The sequence below is a fragment of the Acanthopagrus latus genome, chromosome 11 (assembly GCF_904848185.1).
Source record: "Acanthopagrus latus isolate v.2019 chromosome 11, fAcaLat1.1, whole genome shotgun sequence".
Taxonomy (NCBI): domain Eukaryota; kingdom Metazoa; phylum Chordata; class Actinopteri; order Spariformes; family Sparidae; genus Acanthopagrus; species Acanthopagrus latus.
The window spans coordinates 183,620-198,442 of record NC_051049.1 but is presented as its reverse complement, the minus strand read 5'-3'; the positions used below and the strand labels follow the sequence as shown (position 1 = coordinate 198,442).

The 14,823-nt window shown below is 42.8% G+C and overlaps 2 protein-coding genes across 6 annotated transcripts in view; one reads left to right on the top strand and one right to left on the bottom strand.

Annotated features, from left to right (window-relative positions):
• The first annotated feature begins 480 nt into the window (after window positions 1-480).
• On the top strand, window positions 481-9,991 carry LOC119028864. Of its 3 annotated transcripts, none has more exons than XM_037115253.1 (11): window positions 481-2,327; window positions 3,306-4,011; window positions 4,137-4,377; window positions 4,548-4,627; window positions 4,739-4,782; window positions 5,754-5,956; window positions 6,268-6,518; window positions 7,264-7,386; window positions 8,141-8,327; window positions 8,596-8,622; window positions 8,863-9,991. In XM_037115253.1, the coding sequence occupies exons 2-11, from the start codon at window positions 3,367-3,369 to the stop codon at window positions 9,126-9,128; spliced, it is 2,067 nt and encodes a 688-aa protein (XP_036971148.1). In that variant the 5' UTR covers window positions 481-2,327; window positions 3,306-3,366; the 3' UTR covers window positions 9,129-9,991. The 3 variants fall into 3 exon arrangements, with proteins under 3 accessions (XP_036971148.1, XP_036971147.1, XP_036971150.1); XM_037115252.1 differs by having other exon boundaries at window positions 611-2,445; XM_037115255.1 differs by having other exon boundaries at window positions 611-4,011; window positions 8,195-8,327.
• A 7-nt stretch (window positions 9,992-9,998) lies between these two features.
• The window catches only part of grin3bb (glutamate receptor, ionotropic, N-methyl-D-aspartate 3Bb), a 62,890-nt gene continuing 58,065 nt past the window's right edge, over window positions 9,999-14,823 (bottom strand). For all 3 annotated transcript variants that reach the window (XM_037115238.1, XM_037115237.1, XM_037115239.1), the window contains 2 exons: window positions 13,232-13,299; window positions 9,999-13,125 (listed from right to left, as the gene is read on the bottom strand). In XM_037115238.1, coding sequence (XP_036971133.1) covers window positions 12,321-13,125; window positions 13,232-13,299 — 873 coding nt within the window. In that variant the 3' untranslated portion in view covers window positions 9,999-12,320. The remainder of the gene's footprint in view (window positions 13,126-13,231; window positions 13,300-14,823) is intronic.

Here is a 14,823-nt window from a genome sequence, read left to right as displayed (position 1 = left end):
ATCATTAAGAATTTGTCCGTCTTTCTTTCAGAAATAATTTCTGTATAAACACAACAGACATTTCAGTGAAACGTTTTTATCTTCGCAGGAAAATGATCGATTAACAAAATCATTCAGGTGTGTGTTTGATTAGTATTCAATGAATTTAATGGGTATTGACTGAGTTTATTCAGCTGACACGAGTCACCTGAACGCAGCGTTCACCAGGCGATTGGACAGACGCCTCCTCGTCACGTTTTTCTGTGTGTTGGGGTCTTTTTCAGTTGGTGTCGCGTAGGGGGCGGAGCCTGAAGTGTGACATCACCAGACTGGGGTTTGGGGGGTTGTTGGGGGGGGGGTTTGGTTGTTTTGTTCTTCGTGCCTCTCTGCTGGATGACTGTAGCCTCATTAGTTGATCTGAAACTCATCAAACTGTATTTAACTGTCCAGTAAAACCAGTAAAAGCAGTGCACAGCAGCCTGTTGGCACAACAACCGTGTGAATGTCTTATTTTCTCCTTCAAACAGATGAATGAAACAGGGAGTTCATTTTGATTATGAACCAGGTCATTAAGATTAGATTAAAAATCCTATTAATCATTGCTGATGATGGTGAGCCAGAAGTTGGTTTGACATTAAGTTAAATGAGATTTAGTCAAAATATTATGTGGTGAGTTTTTGATCCAAGGTTTTTTTTTTCTTCAGTGAAATAAAGTTTAATTTTGTATCTTTTTTTAAACACGATTTTAAAAAATACTAAGAAGTGTCGTAAATCTCCAGCTCAGTGACTTCTGGTTGAGGCATTTGAATTAATATTGAAGCTACATTAAATTGTGTGTATTTTGTTTTATAATTAGTGGTGGTATTTATACCTCAGCCTGGTTCATTAAACCAGTTTCTTTCATATCGCTGCCTAATTTAACTGTGACGACCTCCCAGATGTTCAGGTCAAACCTCAGACGCACCGCCGGGACTTTTACTGATTAAATTTTTTTTCATTCACACTGAAGCTCAGTGTTGATTCTCCACTCATTACCAGAGGGATTTTTTAATTTACCTTAGACTTTCGGGTGTGATTGTGTGAATGAATACATGCTGTAAATGATCCTAACGGTTTCTGGATGTTGATGACAAATGTTAAAAATAATCCAGTGAGAAATGTGACACTGGTGAGAACACAGAATCACTGACAGGATGACATTTAGCTCAGAGTGGCTTTTAGTACGTCCATCAATTTATCAAAAGTTAGTAAGTTTTCATCATGTGAAGACGTAGTGTGTCCCGTCCTGTGAGCTCAGACAGCTCGCTGCTCCACCAACATTGTTGTCTTTTCACTACATGTGTGTCAAATGTTTTCACCTACAGAGTCCAGCTGGTGTCTCAGAGCAGGACATCATCTGTCTGCTGCTGTCGGAGCTTTGAGCAGATGTCGGTCGTCATGTTGAACATTTTCCTTCATCAAGTCACCACATCACCTCAGCGCCACACACACACCCCTCTCCTGAAGACAAAGAACCAGAATCAGGGATCAGGGACATTAACAAAGGACTCACAGTTTCCTTATTTTCCTGAAATATATCTGTCATCATGCTTTGGATGTGGAAACCTGCCGGAATGTGTTTGTTTCTGTTGTCCTCCAGATAAACCTTCAGATGTGTTTTGATCTTGCTTCATAAACTGAAGCAGAACCAGAACCAGGACTAGTTCTTCAGTGTGATGTCAGGTCTCCTGCTTTGAAGCCTGATGTATTCACTTTCACACACATCCCTGAGGAGGTGATGTGGACTTGACTGAGCTCAGGTAAACCAGACACACCTGTTTGCTTCTGTCCTACAGACAGAACCAGGACTGGCCCATGATCCGTTTACAGCACCAGTTATTCTCAAGATGAAGGATTTGATGTGGATGGACCATGTCTCCATGTGTCCTCTGTCTCTCTAACACGTCTTGTTAGTTCTGTTAATAAAACAAATTCTCAGTTTGAGAATTATCTGCTCTTGTTCATCAGTAACCTCTTCAGATATATTGATTTGAACCACTCAACCAGGAAGAGCAGCAATCGCTTCAAGGTGTGATGATCAGTGGAGCTGATCCAGACTTTTATCAAACTGGTTCTGTCTCTTGAAGACACCATCTGTCTGTCTCTTTCTGTCTGTCCTCACTTGTTCCCCTCACTGATCACAGTTATTGATGATTGGGTTGTGTGTTCATCTATTTTTAGACGACCTATTTCTTAGTGGAAAGTTCTGTCTTCTAAAAACATTTTAAAAACCACCAGTGACCTGCGGCTCGTCACCACCTGACCAGAACCGAAACCAGGATACCAGTAGCAGCTAATCAGAGGCAGAGGTGGGCAGAGCAATTGAATATAAAAGAGGTGGAAACCACCAAAGTATTATTGAGTTATTAGTGTTGATCAGTTTTATTATCGATCAGTGTACTGGTGGAGAAAATCTGAGAGATGAAGGTAAGAACCCACTGGGAACACTGTGTCTGCAGGGTTCACAGTACTTTTGCTTCTCAGAAATACTTTTACTACTTTCCTCTGGTGGATGAAGACTGTTACAGACAGGAGGTGGAGTTTATTAAAAGTGATGCAGTCCGTGTACTTTTACTGCAGTAACATTTTGAATTCAGCACTTTAACTCGTTGAACATAACGGATGTCTAAAACTGAGCCCAGAATTTCAGAGTTGTTAGGGCCACTTGTGACATTTGTACATGAAGAGGTTGTTTTGTCTCCCCAGTGTAATAATCTGTGCAGTCCTGCTGCACTGAACATCATAAACTACAGAACTCTGTTCATGTCTGGGTGTTGGGTCCTCAGGATGGACCAGGTTCTGGATCAGTGTGTTGGCGGGTTTGAAGTGGACCAGGATGTTTATTAAAGATCCTTCTGAGTCTCAAGTTTCTGTTCTTTCTCCTTCCCCACTGACTTAATGGGCACAGACACTGGTATCGAGACTACAGGTCTGTACTGGTGTTCAGCAGCCTCACTGGATCATGCTGCAGCCGGTTTACCATTAATGTTGTTCTCTGTAGTTTACGTTCTTTATCTCATTTCTTTTGTTCTCTTGTTGTAAAGATGTTTTTCTATTGATTATCTCCTCAAAGCACCGGGATGACATCACTTTTAAGGATAAATGAGTGTGATTTCAATGTTTGATTTTTGCTGATAATCACTTTATAAGATCATCACAGGAGTTAAGTCACGTTTGTTTTTATGAATATTTGACTTTATGTGTTCTCTCCATCTCTGTTTTTGCGTCTTTTAACATCTCACAAACTCTGTGTAACGTCTAGTTGTTTCCTTCGTCTTGTCTTACAGGAGGATCATTGTTCTCTCAGCCTATGAGTCAGAACAGGGCCTTGACCCGACAGACTGAATCATGGGTAATGTGTCCTCGGCTGTCCCATACAGGACGCTGAAGAGACGTGTGAGTGAGGAGACATGGAGAGGTGAACCTGAGGTGGAGGAGCGGCTGCTGCTAGAGCTGCAGGAGCTGCAGGAGGTGGAGCTGTGGAGGCTCAACTGGAGTCTGAGTCAGGAACTCCTGCAGGGTGTCCCCCCCGTCCCATTGAGCTGGCTCCGCACCGCCGACGCCTGCAGCACTGCTAAAACCCTGCTGAGGTGTTACCATGATGATGGGGCACTCAGCGTGTTGGAGGCGGCTTTGAGGGCGATTGGCCGAGATGATTGGCTGTCCATGCGGCACATGGTGTACCCACTGAGACCTCGTCCTCGGGTTCCACAGACACTGGATCCAGATTTTGTGATGACTCGTCGCAGGAGGCTGATCAGCAGGATGCAGAGGCTGGATGCCATCCTGGATGTCCTGCAGGACCACAACATCCTGAACGCTGCCAACAGGGCGGCTGTGCACATCTATGCAGTCCGCAAGGACAAGAACCGGGCTCTGGTGGACCTTGTCCTCAGAAAGGGGGGAGAGGCCCAGGAGGTTTTTTATCAAGCCCTCAGCCAGTCCGAGCCTTTCTTACTGCTGGATCTGGAAGATGGTCCAATCATGGACAAGGTGTGTAGTCCACATGTTATTCAGTCACTTTTAAATTCAGAACCTGTCTCAGATTTATATGTGTCATCATCCTGAGGTGTGATGTCATCAGTGTGTCACTTTGCTGCTCCCTGTTTATTTCCCAGCATCCCTCGGAGCCGTGTGTCCTCACAGAGATGTTGGAGTGTCTCGTCTCAGATGAGCTCAGAACCTTCCAGTGGTTGGTCAGTGATCACATGACTGGAGAAAGCCTCACTCCTGTTGGTCGAGAGAAGTTACAGCACGCAGACAGGCTGACGACTGCAAGACTGCTGCGAGAACATTTTGGACCAATACAGGTGGAGAACGTTGCCATGAACATCCTGCTGAAGATGGTCCCATGCCTCAGTATGTCCCACAAACTGTGCTAAGCTAGGCTAACAGTTCCCTTGCTTCCACGTGTGTGCTAATCTGTCTCCTACTGGACAGACAGGGAGGAATTTAATCAATGACAAATATTGATCTTGAGTAGGGTTTCTGTATTGGTCATGTGATGTTACGATGTCATCCTGCTGCAGGTGTCTGTCTGCGCGGGCAAGGAGTGACGTCACAGATGTCGTCTGACATCAGAGTGGAGACAAATATGGACACATCAGTGGTAATGACCTCAGACACACCTTTACCTGTAACTGTGATGTCACTGATGATGACGGATGATTGGTCATGATGTGTTCAGGTGTGTGATTGATCAACTGTTTGATCTGTTTAGATAAAGAATAAACCTGAAGTCTCCGAGGACGGCAACATGTTCAGGTAACACACTCTAACCAGAACCAGAAGCAGAACTAAACCATCCACACTTTACTAACATCCTCAGTTTTACAACCATCAACAACAGACTTTATGGCTACGTACATGCTAACAGACTGAAATAGATAGATAGATAGATAGATAGATAGATAGATAGATAGATAGATAGATAGATAGATAGATAGACTTTATTGATCCCAAGCTGGGAAATTATAGAGTAGCAGGAACATTACACACGGAGACAATAACAACACAATGAAATAAAAGGAACAACTTAGACATATTAAAATAGCAATAAAATTGAAATATATAAAATGTATATAAAAAAAAGTATAAATAAGCAGAGTCACCTGTGATGGCATGTGGCAGGAAAGATTTCCTGTATGTCCCTTCGACAGCGGAGCTGCAGCAGTCTGTGAGAGAAGGTGCTCCGCTGTCTGTCTACTGTGTGATGGAGAGGATGCTGATCATTGTCCATGATGGATAACAGTTTATTCAGCATTCTCCTCTCCACCACGGTCTCAAAAGAATCCAACCTGAGACCGAGTACAGAGCCAGCCTTCTTGATGATTTTATCAAGTCTGTTCGTGTCGCTGGCTCTGATGCTGCTGCCCCAACACACACCGCAGCAAAGAAAATGGTGCTGGCAACAACAGACTGGTGAAAGATCTCCAACATCTTGCTGCACACGTTGAAGGATCTCAGCTTCCTCAGGAAATAGAGACATAATTGATGCTAACATACCAGTTTAAATGGTGTCATTTTGTCTAACTGCTAACATGCTAGCTACAGTCAATACAACAGGATGTGAAACACAGGTAATAGGCTACTTTAGCTTCCTGCATATTAGATTTTGTGTGCATATGGAGGAAAGCTCCGTCAAGACGGATTTCTGTTTGTTGACAGATGAATTCACATGAATTAAAATTTGCTGCTGCATTGTTGAACGGATCAGTCCGATTGCTCTTCTGTAGGTTGCGTTGTCGGCAGCCGGGAGTTTTCCTCTGCAGTGAGACTGGTCTGCTGCTGGAGGGCGTCGGCGACGTTGTCTATCAGACAGTCCCCTGGGACCTGGACTTTCTGTCCGCTAAAGGTTTGAGGCCGGCCGGACCACTGTTCAGGTTCAAACTGCTGACAGGAAGTTTCCACCGCGTCCACCTGCCACACTGCCTCTTAGGTGAGCAACACACACACACACACACACACACACACACACACACACACACACACACACACACACACACACACACACACACACACACACACACACACACACACACGCACACGACCAGGACTCAGACCTAGACCTGGCTCAAGGTTGTTCAGCATGTACATAAATATAGTTTGAATGAGTGTCTGAAACACTGACATTGAGAGCAGAGTGAGAGGTCTGTCTGTGACTGCAGAGATCACTGATGATCTATAATCGGTAAAAGAAATGTCTGTCAACATGTCCGCATGAATAACATTTTTTCTTCTCCTTTGCAGATTGTGCTCAGCACTCCCTTTCCGTAGGTCACGTCACTGGGGACAGCGTGGATTTCATCACACCTGGTCAGGTGACAGACAGTCATGTGATCATCGACATCTCTGGCTTCTCATGTTTCGGTTTGGTGTTTCGGATCTCACCGCCTGACTCCTCCCGGGACGCGATCGGTGGCCTTGTGCTGCTCTTCCATCGCTTCAGTGATTCCTCGCTATTTGTCCATCTGCTGCCCAGGAATGTCTGCCTCACTCAGGTACACAAGCCCCGCCCATAGACAGGACAAATGTTCCAGCTGCCTTCAACACAGCCACAGCAAAGCCACTCCTAAAGAAACCCACCCTAGACTCAGCTGACACCCAAAACTACAGACCTATATCGCTTCTTTCAGTCCTCTCTGAAACCCTGGAACGACCAACTGTCCTCCTATCGCACCTTTCAGGGTTAGCTGGCCGGCCAAAAGACTCATTTGTTCAGACTTCACATCCCGCATAGCATGACCCCCCCCCCCCCCCCACTCTTTAACATAATATGTATTTTACTGATACTTTTATCAATGTTGAGTAACGAGTCTTTAAGGAATTACAAAAAGGTTTGACTTGAAGCAATGACATAAAAAGGTCCTCTCGACGTAAATAAAAGTATTTTTTTTTTACTGTTAAAGTTGTTGAATTTTTTTTTAAATCAATTATCTACTCAGTGACCTATAAAATGACAATAAGCATGAAAGCGATCTCTTAATTTACATAGTCAATAACATGTTTGTCCTGTTCAAGGTATAAATGAATGAATTACTTCAGTGTTTAACAGGTTTGAAACCCTTAACTGTGCCGACAATCCATTAAAAGTGACTGAACCTTTACGTTAATTCCTCAAACTCTGAATGTGTAAAGAAACTTTGAGGAACATGTACAACATCATGATTAAGAATAAATAAAAATATACATGTATAGATTAGAGGCAGTTTATTTGATTGATTCTTTATCTGAACTGATCTCCAGGTGATAAAGACGTGTAAGCAACGAATCAGAGCAGAGTATGTGGAAACAATACCTGACTGTGAGCTGATCCCAAATCAGACATACAAGCTGAGCGGACAGCCCTCCGTTTTCATCCAGCCAGAGGTAACACTGCAACTGCTTTCATCAGTCCACCTGACACTGCAAGTGCTTTTATCAGTTCACCTGACACTGCCACTGCTTTCATCAGTCCACCTGACACTGCATCTGCTTTCATCAGTCCACCTGACACTGCCACTGCTTTCATCAGTCCACCTGACACTGCAAGTGCTTTCATCAGTCCACCTGACACTGCAAGTGCTTTCATCAGTTCACCTGACACTGCCACTGCTTTCATCAGTCCACCTGACACTGCAAGTGCTTTCATCAGTTCACCTGACACTGCCACTGCTTTCATCAGTCCACCTGACACTGCATCTGCTTTCATCTGTTCACCTGACACTGCAACTGCTTTCATCAGTTCACCTGACATTGCATCTGCTTTCATCTGTTCACCTGACACTGCAAGTGCTTTCATCAGTTCACCTGACACTGCAAGTGCTTTCATCTGTCCACCTGACACTGCAACTGCTTTCATCAGTTCACCTGACACTGCAAGTGCTTTCATCCGTCCACCTGACACTGCAACTGCACTTTCTGTGACTTCTTTATCGATTATAATCACTTCAGATGTTTCCATGGTTATATTTTTAGCACTTTAAGTGACATTTCAACTGTCTTCAACTCTTTTCCAGTTAAGGTAATACTTCACGCTGCCTATTCTTAAAATGATGCTTCCTGTACATTTGAACCACTGTGTCAGTTCCAGCAACAGGATTTATAGAAATTAAACAAAACATAAAACCTTTCTTTGTTTCAGAGCTCAAAGTTTGTGAACTTCAGCGACTACAACAACTTCCTGCCATCGTTTCAGGTCCAGCTGGAGGATCTGGAGGCCGACATGTCTCTGAAGCTGCAGCTGAGTCACTTGACTCCACTCCGTCTGATTGGCTGGCTGATTGGCTCCATAGAGTCTTTGGTGTGGCACCAAGTCCTCACTCTGAGAGGTAAATCCTCAGTCAGGTCACACACACTAATTCAACATGTTAACATGCTAACACAGCATGCTAACACAAAACATAAACACATAAAAGCAGTGGGCATGGTCATGGTATCTGTTGGCAACATAAGATCAGGTGTCTGATGGGGCTGGTCACAGCCAATCAGATGGAAAATTATGTGAAAAACTTGTGAAGCATCTTCTGTTCTGTTGCTTGTTTGTTTCTGTAATAAAAGATGAAACTTTATTGAATGTCACTATTTACTTCCCTGCAGCTGCTGCCTCCTCTCCCTGTACAGAAGGTAACATCACCACAAACACACCTTCATCTTCGCCTTCATCTCAAAGAGTCACTCATTGATTTCAGTTGATTTCAGTGTTGACTTCAATGAAACAAGTTTGAACCAGTGTACCCATGGTGTTCTATCAGAATCCAGTGTAACTGGTGTCGTGGTCTTTTATAAATCTAGTGAAGCCAGTGAGAATCCAGTGAAACCAGTTTTAAGTCAATGTAACCAGTGTTGTGGTCTCATCTGTTCCAGTTCCTGTCTCGGAGTCAGTGAATGTGATCCTCCTGCTGCACGGAATTCTGAAAAATCTGCAGTTGGAGGATTTTAAAACCTTCCAGCGTCTCCTGAATCTGCGGTCTGATCCGATCCCCATTTGCCAGCTGGAAGCAGCAGATAGAATGAGAACTGTGGACTTGATGGTCCAGCAGTACCATGCTGAAGGGGCAAAGCAAGTCACTGAGGAGATCCTGAGGAAGATGAACTTCAATCACCTGGTTGATCAGCAGCTGATTAACTGACTGATCTGAAAACCAACGTCTGGATTTAAAAACACGTCAGACTTTTTTGTTATTTACCCTTTTTGATCCAAACCATTGAAGAAGAGAAAAGGCAAACAGCTATTGTAAAATATAATATAATCTTGTATCGTATTGTGTTGAATTTGATGTCTTGTGAGTGTAAGTGTAACTCTGCCACTGTGATCAGATCACGCAAAATAATTAGTGATATGGATGGATGGATGGATGGATGGATGGATGGATGGATGGATGGATGGATGAAGGTGCTGTGCAGAGGGTGGTGGGTGTCCAGGATGGAGAGTACAAATGTCCAGGGTCCTTCTCAGCCACTGTCAACACTGAGGCAATATATTATATATTATTATATCAGAATTATAGAAAGATCCCATGTGAATGAGCGTTGATCTCTCCCCACCATGCAGGCAATGCACAGTGCGGGCTGTAAACAGGAAGCGGCTCTGTGTAGTATATTTTATACCATTTCATATATTTATTTATTTATTTTGTACTATTGTTTCCAGCTCACCTGATCTGTTTTTATTATTGCTGTAATCAGCATAAATGTCTTAATCTGATATGTGTGGTATTTTATTCAACTTTTGTATTACTCATATTCTATAACTTGTAATAGGTATTTTACTAAATAGAAAAGCACTGTATAAATAATGATAATGATGATGAGTTCTATTAGTATTCATATTATTTTATGACTGAAGCTGAAAACATGTATTTAACACTTTCTTTTTCTGTTTCTTATGTTCAATTTTGTTTTCCTCGTGGACTTTTACAATTTTAACATCAGTGAAATTAAAACATGTTCAATGAGTAAAAAAAAATAAAATGATGATAATAAAACAACAACAGTTTCACTTTGGTAACACAGACTTCCTTTTTAATTTTTCCAAATGATGTGACGATCAACATGAACAGAAACATCCTCAGTTTCACTTTTCACACAGAATAGACAAGACAGTGAATGCCTCACAGCTCACCACTTTCAACCGACGGGTCAGTGAACGCTTAATAGAAACAATTATTTGAAGGGAAGACATGGATTGAATCTGTGGGTACACCTGGTCTCACCTGGTCTATCACAGAGTTTCATAAAGGGACAGGCCTCCCTTTTTTCTCTCCACTATTTGTCAGTGACTGTTAGCCTAGCTTAGCCTAAAAGACAGGAAGCGTCATGTGTTTGTGTTTCCCTCTGCTTCCAGTTTGTGCTAAGCTAGGCTAACAGCCCTGGACACACAGAAACATCTAAGATCTGAAGAATACAGCGGATTTCATAAAATGTGGGAATGTCCCTTTAAGTTGAAAGTTATTGACTTCCGATATAAACTATCATCAGTGCAAACAGCAGGGGGCACTGTTCAGTGCAGGAGGCTCACTGCATACCTGCTAGCTGTAGCAACTAGTGGCAGTTAGCATCCAGAGCTGTTTCCTGTTGTTGACATCAGTCAGTTACTAAAAACACAGTAAGGGTTCAAAGATGGCAGCTTTCAGAACTGCGTCATGGTCATCCTGTCAACACTTCGCCATCACAAGATTAAAAAAGCTAATCACAGCTACAATGCTCGGAATTCTTTCCTACTACAGGACGGTGAACTAAAGGCCACTTCAAGGAAGTCAAATCTCCTTAAACTGAGCAGAATCCATCTCTAAACACTTTAACATTTTACAGTCCATGAAATGACCCCTCAAACCCCCAGACTCAAGTTAAACCCTTAAAAAGCCCTTAGAAATCAGGGATACTCAATAACACCATGGCACATTAACAGTATTTTTTCTTTTTAAAAAGTAAGTAGTTTAAAAATTACATATTGAGACATCAGAACTCTTATTTGTTTCGATCAAGGTGTCTTCAAAGGGACATTTAATACATGAATGCACTGTAACATATAAAGACATTTTAATAGATTATCTGCAAAGTTTATCAATACAGTTCAATTCAAAGGGTTTAATGAATGATTCACACTGATGAAGGGTTTTCTTAAAGGAGCAGGAATAACCCTAACCCTAACTATGAGATGAGTTCATGTTATTTGTTCACTTAAAAAGCCTTTCAACTGTTGAGATATTAAATAAAATATCTCAAGATGTCACAATCTAATGATTCAGCCATGACTCAAAAGCCCATCAAAATACATCATTATTACCAGGCAAATAAATGATTGAGTATTTAATGGGACATTATGAGGATAAATAATGGATTATCTGCACAGTTTTAGGAGCTTGAGGGAGAAAAAAACCCATAAAAACTAAATCCCTTCTTCACTCCACACCACTGGTTTAGTGTTATGGTGCCACGTTATGGCTTTTAATCGATAAGGATTTTAAAGGGGTTTGTTGGATAATTATAATGAATTAAGGGGTTCATCTTTGTTTTTAAACAACTTTTAAGTAAACTGTGCAAATACTCCACAGAAAAATATGACCAAAATATGGTGACAGAAAATAAATAAAATAAAAAACAAGCTTAAATGAAACTCAAGTGTTTCAGTTGAGATGAAACTAGAAAAGTTTCATCACAAATGTGCCTTTAACACCTGAATTTGTTCCTTTGTTGAAGATGAATATCTTATGAAGGAAATTTACCTGTAAACGTCGCATTTAACATGAAGGTGCTGTTACACACAGAACAAACTGCTTATTGCATTGACAGCAACATTTGTGTTGGATGTAAATCTCCACCTGGATTACTTTGTGTTTGCTTATTGTAGTTTGCTTATTGTGTTTGCTTATTGCGTTTGCTTATTGTAGCTGTTGTTTCTTGGATTTCTTGTTGGTCCTGTTTCTTCCACATATGAGTGTCACAGCAGCCGGTCCAAACAGTCTGAGCCGGAGAGTGAAGCTCAGAGATTTAAATATTACTGATACTAACAGGTGAGAAACTCATGAAAATTATCAAGAAGCTGCTTTAAGGAAGCACAACTGCAAAAATATTTAATCAAAGAGTCAAACTTATAAGTGCTTTAATCTGGTGGACCCCAGGGTTTACTTTGGGGTCCTCTGTTGCTCCTTAGTGAAATAAGTGTCCCCTAATTGTGAGTCCTCCTGACACATAATCCCTTAAATCCCTGATCTTCTTCCAAGTGTCTGTAGGAGACTAAATTAAAATTAATAATTAAATCAAACATTTAAAAATGGCCGCTGTGTTCACAGTGATCTGCACAGTGATCTGCACAGAGAACATCACCTCCTCTGATTGGTCAGTCTGCTTTGGAGGGGACGGACTTTGGACAAGACTTTGTGAGGTGGGTCTGTCATGGTCGTCACGCACCTCATGTTTGAAGGGAGTGACTTTACCAGAGTGACGGTGGTGGGCGGGGCTCCCATTGTTGCTGCCGTTGTTGTTGCTGCCGTTACTGTTGTCGCCGTCGTTGCTGCTGTCGCTGTGGAAACTGGAGTTGTGTTGTTGGTTACCGTGGCGACAGGTTTGGTCAGAGTTGTCTGGATCTCGGCCCTCCTGGCCAGAGCCATCCGCAGCTTCTCCCTCATCTGATCGATCTGTTCCTGCAGCTCCTGCAGCTCGCCAGGCTGGGGCGGGGCCACGGCAGTGGGAGGTGTGGCCATTCCAGTGGGAGGCGGGGCCACTGATATGGGGGGAGAGGCAGCAGTTTTGGGCTGAACAGATGAGGAAGAGCAGGAAGAGGAGGATGATGAGGGCAGAGAAAGCACCAGGCTGGCTAAAGAAGCTGCTGGCCCTCCATTCTCATACAGTCGACTGTTAAGCAGCTGGGGCTTGGCAGGACTGCCCCCTTCACATTTGGCCCCGCCTCCCTTGACATCAGAGGCTGCTATGCGAGCGAGCAGGCGGCGAGTGTTGAGGGTCTCCAGATTGAAGTGAACTCGTTTAAAGTCTCGGGCATCCTTGGTAATGGCAGCGGCGGCGGCAGCGGCGGCGTCCTTACTGGTCTCGTTGTTCCATTTGGCGGAAGCTCCAGGAGCTGGGGGGGCCGGGGGGGCCAAGGGAGGCTGAGACTTCTGCAGGTTACAGCTGAACAGAAAGAGAGAAACATAAGAACATTGTTCTTCAGTCTTTATCCTCAATCTGTTTCCCATTGATATGTTTTTAAAAAGCCTGTGATGTCATGATGACAAACCTTTTTTCTTTCTCTACTCGCTGCTTCTTCACGTCTTCATACGTCATGTTCAGAGCTCGATGGATTTTCTGTCAAACACAGGAGTCAGAACACAGGAGTTTCACCTTCACAGCCGCTCAGTTTGAGCACAAAACCCAATGAGACAACAGCAGCCAGCTCCCTCTGCATCTCTGCCTGCAGAACCTCTACACCTCATGCAGAACCTTTCACACTTCTCTCTGAAGAAATGTTACCACCCCCTGACGAACCTTTAACATCTCCTCTTTCAAAAGAGTGAATATCTACATCAGAATCTTCACCTCTTCCTTCAGAACCTTCCAGACCTCTTCAGAACCTACACCAGCTCCCCTAGACCCTTCAACATTTCCTGCAGAACCTTTGCCACATCCTGCAGAAACTTTACCACATCCTGCAGAACCTTCCATACCTCCTCCTGGAGCACCTTCACCACCTCCTACAGAACTTTCAACACCTCCTCCTGCAGAGCCTCTAAAACTCCTGAAGAACTTTAAAAACCTCCTGCACAACTTTCCACACCTTTCCCTGAAGCACCTTCATCACCTCATCCTGCAAGAACCTTTATCACCTCAAACAGAACCTTCAGTATCTCCTTCAACACCTCCAGCAGAACCTTTAACACATGCTTCCAAACCTTCAACGCATCCTGCAGAACCTTCAGAACATCCTGCTGTAGGACATACACTGCTTGATAATAAAGGTAATTAATCACTGTCGATTAATAACACACTCGTAAATGGGGCACCACCTCAGTTGTTTTATCAATGTGACTGATCCGGAGGGATACAACTGTAAAAGTTTGGCTTGAACAATTCAAATTAATTTCAAATCAACTTATTACATTTCAAAATCTATATTTAATCATATATTCTGAAGCAGTGATTTCTTTGCACACATACATCAGTTCTCCACATTAAAATTAAGTTCTAGACAATGACAAACGATTATATATATTTATTGACTAAATAACTCAGGGTAAAATAAATGAAATGACAATTTTAGATGAACAACAACAGATAACAGAAAAAGTAAAGACTGTAATAAACAAAGTGATAAAGTTATGTGACCGTCAACAGATGGTTAAGTTAAGGGCCAGGTTTTTATATATTAAATATTACAGGAGTCACTTTTAATACTAACCAGACTCTAATCTTAATTTTCTTAAATTCATAAGATAGAAGTCAGAACCTAGACAGAAGTCAGAACTTTAGACACCACTCCTTCTCGTGTGTGGATCCAGCTATATGAAGACATTCAGCCTGTTTTGTCTGGGAGTCAGAAGGTCCTGAAGTTTGGGTTCCTTGAGAGTTCTGGGTTGGACGATGGCACGGCGTGTCGGTCCAATAGCCAGAGGGAAGGCTGGTACTCTGTTGAAGCATTGTCGGTCCAAGGCCCAGCCGGGCTTTCTGCATTGGGAGCGCTGGGGGCAGAGTCGGTCTCAGTTGGGAGCACACAAAGTCTCTTTTTAGTTGGAGAACACTGACGCAGACAATTACTGCAACGTTCTTCATCAAATGAGGATAGTCTTGAAAAAGACTTTTTCTTTGCTGTTTCAAGTGGTGGTTCTTAAGTTC